This window comes from Stigmatopora nigra, chromosome 11 (genome assembly GCF_051989575.1).
Source record: "Stigmatopora nigra isolate UIUO_SnigA chromosome 11, RoL_Snig_1.1, whole genome shotgun sequence".
Lineage (NCBI taxonomy): Eukaryota > Metazoa > Chordata > Actinopteri > Syngnathiformes > Syngnathidae > Stigmatopora > Stigmatopora nigra.
The window spans coordinates 9310927-9323304 of record NC_135518.1 but is presented as its reverse complement, the minus strand read 5'-3'; the positions used below and the strand labels follow the sequence as shown (position 1 = coordinate 9323304).

Here is a 12378-nt window from a genome sequence, read left to right as displayed (position 1 = left end):
TCACAACCTTAATTTACCTTACCTTAACAGTACCCTAGTATAGTTAGACTACATTAAAAAACTGTTAATGTGTATTGCAATATAAAATGAAAGTTGCAATGCTAAATTGACCAATCGCAGTATAGTAGCAAATCTGGCACTATACATACACAATTATTTTCTAATAATAAATACTAAGGATCCATTTGAGGACAGATGAGTAAATAACATTACTTGGGGGAGTTATTTTCCTCACAACTAAAAGAACAAAAGTATTTTAAAAGTACAAGAAACTTAGCGTCGCATTATCCAGATTTTTTTATGTCTGTAAAACAAGTCGACTCTTAATACTCATGTTTTTTATGTTGCTATATTCTTCCCAGAGTTTACAAAAATTTGAAGTATTGACATGGAGTTTAACATACGTATTCCAACATTGTTCCTTACGTAAATATTGTCTCTCTGGTAGCGCAGAAAGAGGTTGTGCATGATGGCCGCTTCATGCAACTCTGCCAGTGTGGACATGTCCTCCACTCCATGGACGCTGCTGGGGTGCATGGGGTATGCCGTGTCCTTGCTTAGCTCCGCCTTCTGCAGGTAGATCACCTGGAAAGACAAAGAAAAAAATGATTGCATTTAGGGGGAAACTCAGTTTTCATTTTATTATTGGATTTGGAGGGATAAGTGCTTTTTTTAGGGTGGTTTATTGCCTTAAATGTGTAAGTTGTTATTTCAGTGTATGCAGAATGTTACTGGAGAATGGGTGTAGCCTGCGGCAAAATCCCAATAACAATGCGGTCATCTGAGAGATTTCAGATTTGGGAGGACGGCGACCTCGGGGGAGAAACGCAGCACGTGCGGTGATGTCATCCATCTAGCAGATTTACAGGCAGCTGAGCGTTAATATTCAACCCTTTTCTTTCCTCTTTGTTCAAACTGACAAATACACCCTTGGTCATGCATTCACCAAGTCTTATTTTGTGTGACGGAGGAGCCTATTTTCTTGCCACCAAACATGTAACCGAAAGAGATCCACGCCATTTTTACCAACCAGTAAAAATGGATTGAGATTTATGGCCATCAATGGCAGCCAATGGGGGATATCGACTTTGTGTCCAAGAGGGAATGAAATGCACATTTTTTACATTCCTATGGGCTGGCTTAGGAAATATAGCAACAATATAAATCCCAGATAACAAACAACTATGAGAGGAACTGATAATGTTTTGCTGACAAAACAAATCTCTCATGAAACGATGAATAAACTAAGTGAGGAATGCCTGTGCATACTGTTTACAGACATGACGTATAGAGTCGATCAATTTGATTTAATGTCTCTTTGAATTCAAGCAGTCTTTGTTGTGGATCCTGAGTTCAGATTTCACTATGCAGGCTCCAGGAAGCCTTGGGGAGGATTTCTACGCCTGAAACATCTGAGATCAGAAAACCAGAGAAGGGCTTTGAAATTTTGGTGTCCCTCATTTCATCTTAACTGCTGGGGTTCCGGGTCATTTCCAGGCTTCAGAACTTTGGTAAACACCATGAGAGAATCCTAATTTACTGTCTATTATAATACCTCTATATCTAAATCATTGTTTCACATCTACACTTTTGTAAATAAACACTGTAATAATTACAGTGGCCAAAATGAAAAAGCTACTGATTCAATTTACTTTAAAATTATATGAATTTACCCCATTCATTGAAGTGCCAAAAAGGTGCCATTTTAAACCAAATGTCAGTGTATTGTACACAAATATATATTGTGTACGGTTCCATGGAAAACTCTTCTTTTGTTTCCTCCCCTGTGATACCACACCCGTCCGTCTTCTGCCGCTTTGTTCATCCAGCTCTACTGAATATTCAGAGAAAGAGGCGGGGTCACAGTCACAGTACACTTGCTGGAGGATGTCAGACAGCACAAGGGCTAGTCCAGCTGGGCAGGCCAACACACTCATTTTTCACAGATGGCTGGTGTGGGACACCTTGGTTGTTTAAATGGTAAAAAGACGCCGGGAGCCACGCTGCAGCTTCCTATTAGTGACACATAAACAAAATCCATCTGACATGAAAAATCGATCCATTACAGATTGTTGTAATAACGTTTGTGAGTGCGCTTGCTGTTTTCACATAATGACTCCTTTGATGAATAAAAATGAGGCTCCTTCAAGTGACCTACTTCAGACGTCTGAATGAGTCTTAATGTCTGCTTTACACCGAATAAAGGAAAAGTTAATTACAGTGCATGTATTGGGTCAAATGAGCAAATACTACAACAAGACTCCTACTTGAAATCGTGTTTGAAAGTCTCCCAAAAATTCAATATTGGTTGTCAGGTAACCTGACCACTTCCCGTGTTTCTTTGTCCACATCTCTCCCAAAATAACAAACCCACTGCTAATCCCAGTGGTACCATCTGCCATCTTATAACATACACAAACACACACACCCACATCACAAGACCTTGTAGTTTTTGTGTACTCTTAGGTCATCCTTCTTCTTCAGGTCGGAGACAATGACAAATGCTGATGTGGTGGTTAATGCGACAGCAGCCAAGTCAGCCCGTTAAAGCCAAACCACTCTCCCCTCAAGAGGCTGCAAGATGAGCACTTAGGCCCGGAGCAACGCCACTAAACCGACTGGTAACGGTATATCACCACCCTGTGAGACGGAACAAACACTGCCGGGAAACCTTTTCCAAAACAAGCTCCAAACAGCACCTGCGTCTACAAATAAAGCAGAGGCCAGAACAAAAACTCTGACAGACATTGATAATGACCTTAAAACGAGATAGTTATACTGTGTTTAGACCGGACGCGAAACATTTTCTCTCTAAATATTCTTTGTGCAATCTGATGTCGGAACTGATGTGGAAATGACGCTTAATGTCTTGATCTTGCAGTCAGAAATAGTCTTCGATACCCGCGGGGTTACTTCCTTACATTATGTCTGTGCCAAATAACCCGTAGACCACTAAACAACAAAGAGTTGAAGAGAAAGGCAACACACAGTCATTTTTTAACCCTATTTTCAAGGCTATTTTTTTCCACGTGTCCATCAGCACCACTCTCTCCATTTCCGACCAGGGGTTGCAGGATTTCCTCCAGACAAACAGACGTCCTTGCTATGGTAAATAGATAAGCTTGTTCTCCGCCAACTTTACAAAAGGTGTTGAGTCTCATAAGCTCCTTTTAAATGATCATCTTTCATTGCCATTGAAGGGTGACTGAACCAAAAGAACAGACACAATTGAGATCTTACCTTTCCATAATCGGTGGTGAGCACCAACGATGTTTCATCAAAAGAAGTGACCGTGGAAGGGAGGAGTTGCTCTTTATGTCTCAGCCACACATGGGAGCCCTAAAAAATATAAACATTTGAAATCACCCACAGAGTAATAGAGCAAGTTTGTCAACAGTAGAGCAAAGTTGTCTACATTGAAGACATAACTTTGTTGTGATTCATTTCACTTGGCAGAATCTTGCATGAAAGCATCCAATTCTAGCTCTAAACAAAACAAATGTGGAGATCCTGACCACCAGGGAGATAACAATTAACAATCCAAAAGGCAAACAACAGGAATCATAAAAAATGCTAGTCATTTCCTCAAAGCAGAAGATGCATGCAGACTTTTTAAAATGATTGTTAAAACGTTGCTTATGAGATGACTGCTTTGCTATCATTTCAAGACATTTTTTCTTTGTCATTGCTTGCATAGCCACAGTCAATAAATGCCTTTAATCAACCCAAAGTGGCTCAGAAAAAAGACAAAAGAGAGTTGTGTCCAACAGAGCATAAAAGTGAACAGATCAATATGCATGGATTCCACTTGGAAACCCAATACAAGACAAGGTCACCACTTTTAGACATCAATCCTCATTAAATATTTAAAAGAAGCGGCTATGTGTGCACGACTCTAATCTTCGGAGGAAAACAAACGACATCAGAGTTTCTTTAAAACACATATAAAGGATAATTACTCGGATATGACAATTCCACAGATAAAGTTGGTTTCAATTCCTCAATGGTATTTTGGCAAAAGGATAATTCCCAAAGCTACTTTTATCAGCACGCTTCTCCCGTCAGTCGGCTAATGGAGCTAAAAAAAAAGGCTCTCTCAAACCACCAGAGACAGTTTGCCGGATTGTGTAAATTAGGAAGAGGAGGCTAAGCGGGAATGATACACACACGTGTTGGGAGGGAGAAGGCCGTAATAACTATTACAGTTACTACAGTACGTGTTGACGTATTTACACAGGAGTTTTAATGGGGGACACTGAGGAACCGACTCTGCCTAGTACCGCCTCGGAGTCTTTGGGAAAAGCCGCTCCACGCAGAGGTCCAGATTATTAGGATTTATTTCACAGACAATCAGGTGCTGTTATGCAAGGGGGAAATCACAGGGTCACAGGGTTTTGCACGATATATATTTGTTAGTGTTTGTTTTGGAGGAAAAAAACTTTGATAATAATACATAAATAATATTTAGCCAAAAAGTAATTTTACTTCAATCACAAGTATTTGCACTTGTACCTGTAGTTCAACTACAATACCAGGGCACACTGAATGTAAATCTCATTATACATGTATAATGATAATAAAAGCATTCAATTCAATACTAGTGGTCAGACTAAATTTTGGACAGCATCTCCACAATGATTGCCAGATTTATCACCCAACTGCTGGGTTATTAAAGACATGAGGCACATCTGTTCATTTTCTAAACATGCGCACAACTGAGCAGTTTCTAACTCATTTTTGGCTCAGCCTCCCCAGACTTGCTCTTTTATTACCTTTGAGAGCCCTTTATTACACAAGCTCATGATGCACTAAGGGAATTGCAACACGAGGGCATCTTTGTAAGCAGTTTGCAAATCATTTGCTTTGTGGGTATATCTTTACAAAACCTCATTCGCTGTGCGAATGACGTCTGTGACTCTGTCTATGTTGACGTTCATATGAGCAGGAAGCCTTGTCTGAGGCAACAACGATGATGGAGAACAATTGACGCACTGACACGGTGGTACTTCAAGATGTCGGCTCACTCGTCTCAAGTATTGAAAAGGTAGTTCAAGATCCATTTGTAATGATGCTTTTCTTTCTTTAGAGCCACAGGAGTTGGCGATCAAAACAGTGTGACGCCATCTCGGCAACAGATGGTTCTTTCAAAAAGGTCCTCCCCCTTGTCATTGCCTTCATAAAGAGTCTTGTCACCGAGTTGGGACAAAGGCGGACGCCATTGACTTAGCCAGGAGCTCGGAAGTTAACCAGGCGGAAATATTCCAAACAAAAGCCAGCTGGGACACAATGGGCACATGTCAAACGCCTCCCCTTCTGCTTACCCCCGTGCAACTTAAATCACCTGGCGTGAGCCAGCTGACCACTTCTTGCACTCATAGTTGCAACCAAATGGGGTGTGAATCTAAACTATTTCTGGTTAACAGATGTTGGAATAACCTTAAGGAGCTGGAGTTCAAATTCTTCATGCTGCAAGTCACAAGACGTGAAGCATTGCAGGGACAGATCTGCTTGACAAGAGTGACCTAACTCCATGGAGAGGTCCCAGGCCGGGTCGGTGTCCAGTCATGCTCTCCGACAGTATCCGAAATGATTCGATCCCATGAGCCGAAGGCTAGAGTTTCCCAAGCTTCTACGGTAACAAGCGATCTGAAGACGTTCTAATAAAAGAGCCTTAAATATTTTAGTGCTTACACAGACAAGGTGCTGCGGACGGTATCAAGTGATTGGAAAAGAGGCTTGACAAGGAAAGAAAGCTAATAAAATGCAAGTCAACCAGGAAACAGCAGGTGTTAGGCTGCTTTCGTGGAGTGCGGCCTTGTTCAAATACGGCTGAGTGAGCACAACACAGGTAAATGATAATACCTGGATGGAGGGTCCATGAATCTAAAGGTAATGCCATGGGAAAGGTACACCCCCCAAAATTATTGTTGCCTGTGTTATCACGACAACGGAGCAGCAAAGGCTCATTGAAATGAGCATCTAAAAAAATTAAAATGTGTGCAGTTTAGGGCTTTAGATGGTGGACTAGCCTCTAAAAAGGCCCAGAAGTCTATTGGTCTTTACTTACATGAGTGTCCATTAAGCAGCCAATATAACTATTCTCTCAGGACAAACAACAATGAGATAAATTGGTTTACATTACATCTGCGATCAAAATTGGTTTCTCGTATGAGTGTCCATTAAAACTCTAATGACAATTACCAAAGGGCCACATCCACGAAATACTTTTCTTCAAGGTAATTGACATAACTCTGGCAGTAAGGCTGAACAAAAAATTTGACAGCGAATGCTAAGAAAACAATTGTTTGTACGGATTGACTTCAAACTAATTTAGTTTTCTTACAACTCTGTAAACAATGCATTCTTTTCTTTCCAGTTCCATGAGAAGGAACTCAGGGCAAATTCAAGGATTTCAAGAAAATCTCAGGAATGCTGAGTAAGTGTAACAAACAAATGTGAGATCCAATGTGGGGGCTAAATTTGACTGGAACGGGAATCTGGGTAAAAGGTCCTTCCAGGCTATTTGGGATCTTTACTTTTAGCACAATGGGAATAATACTGTAACATCAAGAAATCCAAGATCTGAACTCTCACTAAATATGGATAATAAGTGAATATAGTTAGTACCTTTCCTGAACCGGGCAATGCAATGGATTAATATTGTTTCCGCTCATTTCAAGGGAGAAAATATTTGACAGCTTGGTCACAAAATAAATGGAAAATGACACACAATAAATCAAGATGGCTTTGTTTCCAACATGGCTTAAGGATGGGCAGAAGGCAGGGTGCTTGACCGAGGGAACATATCAGTTGATTAAAAGCAACATGGAGCATCTGCGCAGGAAGATGTATGAATTAAAGATGATGGAGGAGGCAGCTGATCAGAATTTAGCTAATGGAGGAGGCAGAACCCCATGGGGAACAGGGCTTCCCCCAGTCTAGTAGTTGGGGGGTAGGCGAGGGGGCTGGTGGGGTCGGTTGCCGTTCATCAGGGGGGTCTTAGCTGTCTGCAACCCCCCCGCTGAGGCCTTAAGGCGGAATGATAATCTATATGGCGTTCAAAGGTAAACCTCCATTTGTTCTGTCTGCATTGAAGGAATTGTAATGAAAAGATTCCTCAAACAAGCGCTGGTAATTTCTACATGATAAATTCCATATAGGCATGTTCAATTTTGTCAGAAAATCATAATGCGGTAGCGTTCATGGAGATTATTACATTTGAAGGTAGACAGATGCAATGGAATATTGGAAGGTAACAAGAATATGTTGTAGAGCTGATATTACTTGACATGTTGACCTTTCATCTTTGGTTAAAAGCTTTCATCACCCTATCACTCCTCCCTTTTTGTCGCGTTCAAGTCACATTGAGATCATTCGTTGATACTAGTGGGGTCACACAGCAGGAGTACTAAAGATATCCCTGGAATGCATTAAAGTTGAGGACTGAGGACATGTGAGGACAGCCTGGTGGGGGTGGTATTTGGAGTGGGGGTCAGGTGAGCCTAAGCCTCAATTTTGACACATACTCATACCTTGACTAGAACCCAATGAAGTCAAGTAAAGGATTTACATCGTACCCTTGACTTTATCCACAGTGGTTGGCGTAATCTGTTTAAGTTAGAAACACTGGAAAATTAAAACACACAACCTATCCCATAATAGTCTCGACCACAAGGTAATCACAGGGGGCTACGGAGGGAAAAGTCAGCATCTGGGACCAGAGCAGTAATCACAGGCTGGCTACTATTAAGCTGCAGCGCGAGAAGGGATTTAAAGTGGACTCATCGTCGTCGCTCGCTCGTTGGCTCGGGTGAGGGCAGCCGAGGTCAAGACCAAGAGTCGTTTTGTGTGCCAGTCGAGGCCCGGGTAAACAACGACTTTAATTTTCTCGTGCTAAGCATCCCGGATAAACACGGCGTGCAAATCTAGCAAAAATCCGCCTTTGTTGGTAGTGAAGCGCAAAGGATTTGGGCTACTTTTTTTTGCTAGTCCCCAACCTGAACTGCTTATTCAAGCTGTTTATATTTTTTTGTGGAAAAAGGTGGGCACACACAGTAAGACTCAGCTGGGATTCAAACCTAGAACATATGATGACACGCTACAGGTCTCGTGTGTATGGAAAAGTAGGTGAGTGTTGCACATTGGAGAGATTTATTAGTTTGGAGAATGAGACAGTCGATGAGAGGAAGGATGGGTAGTGAGACACAAAGTCAACCCTCCAAATATGGGCATAAGGGGAGGATGACTAATCAAAATGTTCGTATATATAGGAGTTAAGGGCATTTAAATGTGTGACGTCACTGTGGCAAGGTACAACCTCAAAAGTTTCCCACTGGAAAAATGTGGCTTTTGCTCATTATGTCATCCTCCACAAATACTCTCTGTAGGAACATTTTTAAATGTAGTTTTGCTGCTTTTCTTCCTGGGCTGTGCTTTATTGATGACCAGAATCTATTCCAAAGGTGTCAAATTGAGTCAAATAAAGATGGAAATTAGCCTTTGGCTATAGATTCATTAATATCTGTTAAATAATTTTTAGGGATTTTTTTTCCGTCATAAAAATTGCCATTTTAATAAACTTTCAGACCTACTACCCAGTCTATTTTGACATTTGGCCATTATGGTGGTACCTGAGGAACCAGAACACTGGCACAAAGCTGGGGAAACTCAGCAAGGCATCACTCCATTCATCTATTGTCCATCCATCATCCCAAGCTAATTAACAGGATCAATTGACTCATCTCTATAGTTACAAACACAGCAACTTTAATTACAAAGGAGTCAGGTGATGATATGGATGGCTCCGTCTAACAGTGAGAGCAGGGGGGTCAGCAAGAGGTTATCACGACTCTGATAAATGGATGGGTCAGGTCACAGGCGCCGGAAATACAAATATGAGGACATCAGGTGAAAAAGACCAATCACAATTGGAGCCATGCACAGCTAGTTGCTTCCCATTGACAGCGAGACACTTCCAATCCATTTTAACTGAAAGGCTTGGAAGTCAATGAGTTCAAATGATCAAATCCTCAAACTCTTTATTGCGCCAAATAACAATGTTGAAATTGACAAACACCATGTAACAATACTTTCCTTTTGTTTGGCATTCATTCAAATTTTCCAAACAACACCACCTTGCACATCTTGACCCCAAGCTGAGAGACTGCGGCAACATTCTAGAGGAATGCTATTTTTTTCCACCTTTCCTTCCTACTTACCTTACATCCTCGTCTCGCTTCCTGACTTCCTTACGCTCTAAATCTACTCTTTGCATAGTTAGAGATGTAAACCCAACGATCTGAGATGACTTCAACAGCTGGAGGAAGTGACAACCTTGTTGTTACATTTTTTTTTTAAAAGATCATCCTTTGCCCAGCATGTTTATCCACATGGCTCAAGATTGAAGAATTATACCAGCCATAGCGTTTAGGGGGCAGGAAGAATGCACAGCGTAACCTAAAGCCCTAGCCCGCACTTCTCTGCGACGCGGGATGACATGCCGGCACGGCTGGGAATTTCATGGGTCGGGGGTAGGACTCCAGGATTCCGTCTCGTCAGAATACCTTTAAGGGGAAGGAATCTGGCCGGCAATGCCACAGTCTGTCAGGAGGGCGTTAAACGGGTGTGGAAAGGTCTTCATTTGACTTCACAGTGTGAGGCAGCTGTCACTTGAAAGGCCTTGAATGGCCAAGTTTAGAATTGAATGCAACGGCTCAACGAGGCAAAAGGTTGTCGACTATTTTTTTTTCTTCTATGGGAGGTGAAACAAAAAAATCACCACACAGTATATCATCAGTCAGAGGTTAAAAGGCAATGACAAGATAAGGGTGGAAAAGGTGTGGACATAGGGCAGTGTGGATGGACAGAACGGTTATTAGTGGGTGGGTCATTCAACTGTGGACAGCTAGGAACTCCGGTAATGGGAATTCTAACCTATCAACCAATAGTTTAGATTCCTCCTTGTTGGAGTCTGTTTATGTTTGTTTACTGTGGAGTGCTGGAGTCGTGTGTTTATAGAAAATAAACTTCTAAAAGCATGTTTAACGAGTGATTACAGTAGAGGGCTTTTCCAAAATGATCTTGTCCTGGGAATCACATCCTAATCCCTGAGGTGAATCAACCCCACTCCCATCCATGGTGAGTCAGAGTAGTGTGGCACATTGTGTGTGTTTGTGTCTGGATTGAGATGACACATCCAATCGACTGGCATTCAGTAGACACTCGGTGTTTAAAAAGAAAATTGAAGATGAAAAATATGTAATACAGATAAAGAAAGGAATGTTTTGACAATGTTAGACAGCTCTGTTGGAGTACAATGGGATTATCTGGAGGCAAATGAAGATTGTTGTGTTTCGAAAAAAATGCATATCAAGTGCTTTTTATGGTCTCACCTATTAGAATAAAAGACTACATCTGAATTACTATTATTACAACTGTAGTAATGATTTGAATGATTAAAGTGATTATTTTTACGCACACCTTGTAAAAACAAAGTGAAAATCATATTTTGAGTCGCATATGTTACACTTGTATACAAAAATCTATATATTTTAACATACTTTTGTTGGCGTACAAATGTGATGTCCATATATGTGGATGCTAGATTTAATTGAAAATCAAGTTTTTTTCTATTAACATACTATCAACATATAATCATTAACATATATATGCAGACACATTTAAAAACTGCAAATGAATAGAATTAAAACAAATAACAAATAACATTAGTTTTTGCCCCAGTGACATGGTCCTAATAATAATAATGTTCCAATCCCATTGACAGTGCTGGACGTCCAATCCATTTTTACGGGAGGGCTGTCAGCGCTGCCAATCGCCTAGTCAAAATAGATTGGACATCTAGCATTGCCATTGGCACACGTTAAATCAAATGCATGGCAAAAAGCGTTCATATAAAAAATATACATTTTAATATGGATCTTAAAAGAGTAAAACAGTCCGCGAACGTGCAAGTAATTGACCACAACATAGACTCCAAACGACTTTTCCCATCAAAAAGTAAGATCAAGCATGTAGGTAGGTAGAAAAAGACTCCAATTTACCTCCACAAAGAACGTCTCCATGTCGCCGGGGTCCGATCCGACGTCCCTTTGTAGTCTGACTCACTCTCGGGGGTACCACAGTCGATCAAGTGAGGCAAGGTGAGGCGATGGGGGGGCGCGATCTTCAGTCCATTTCAAAATCCATCCTACCCCCCGCCAGCCACGAAGCGTCTGGGTCACAGAGGCGACATGTCCCGGAGAACTTCTACTTTTCTTTACCCCTGTTGTGGACCGGAGGAAGACACAGCTGTACTGAGAATATTGTGCGGTGCGCGTGTGCAGAAGTTGCGCGTGTGCGTGTGTGCGTGTTGTGCCATTCATTTGGGAGCCGGCACATTATGCGAAGGGGCGGCAACAAACTGCGGTATGACAGTACGGTGGCCTAGAAAGAGCAAAGAAAGGCAATTTCTTTGTTTGGGTTCAGGATAACAGCATAAGCTTGGGTGTGGGCTCGTTTCCCTTCATTATTTGACAGAGGAACAAAGGCAGAGGGGGGATTTTGTTCTCCAAATGAGAGGATGTGGGTCAATAAGTAGAGCAATTGATGGCAAGTCTTGATTATTAATCATATGAGAAAGACAGGGTCCATCAGAGAAGGACTAAAGAAATTTAAGAGCAAGGGAAGAGTATTATGGTGCATATGAAGATTAATACATTTTGAATGTTATTTAAACATCTTTGAAAACTTGCACCAATAAATTTCTTCTGATCTGTGATCAAGTCATGATCTCTGAATGTAAAAATGGAAAAAAAATCACTGTCTTCCCAGTTGAAATAGATTTTAAATCTATAGCAGTGAAGGAATTAAGAACAACCAACACACACAAATACATATATTGAACGAAGGCCCATTTAAGTCGTCAACTTTCTTATCCTTACGCCGACCTAGTCAGCTGAGTGTCACGTCTGCAAGGTCGGTAGGACAGTGTTCCTTTGTTTGTGGTGACTATCAGATGTTAAGTTAGGATCAAAGCGACCAGAAAACAACACATCAGATGCAGCCATCAAAACGTTTCGTTGGAATTTTACCCAGGGGCCAACAGTGGCTGGCGGAATGCAAGGATATTTAAAAAACGTTCCACTGTCGTCGCTGAAAGTCTTAAGCTGTCATGAACTAAGAGACTAGCAGATTTTTACTGCTGTGGCCACTTTCTGCATTGAGATCCATTTGTGGCAAGCTTGCAGCAGCCAAACCTCAAACTTACACGCACAAAAAAAATCATTATGTGACAATACGTAATAGATAAGCGGCAAATCGTCCAGGTGGTGTGAGCAGCAATACAAATGAGGTCCTCAGTGTATTATTGTTTGTGGTTCC

General features: G+C 41.3%; 1 protein-coding gene across 1 annotated transcript in view; it reads right to left on the bottom strand.

The window, feature by feature from the left end:
• Positions 1-11330, bottom strand: part of myo10l3 (myosin X, like 3) — a 37934-nt gene extending 26604 nt beyond the window's left edge. Inside the window, exons 1-3 of the mRNA XM_077727386.1 lie at positions 11061-11330; positions 3241-3339; positions 427-585 (exon numbers count right to left, since the gene is read on the bottom strand). Of these exons, the coding sequence (XP_077583512.1) occupies positions 427-585; positions 3241-3339; positions 11061-11081 (279 nt within the window). The 5' untranslated portion in view covers positions 11082-11330. The remainder of the gene's footprint in view (positions 1-426; positions 586-3240; positions 3340-11060) is intronic.
• Between the last annotated feature and the right edge of the window lie 1048 nt (positions 11331-12378).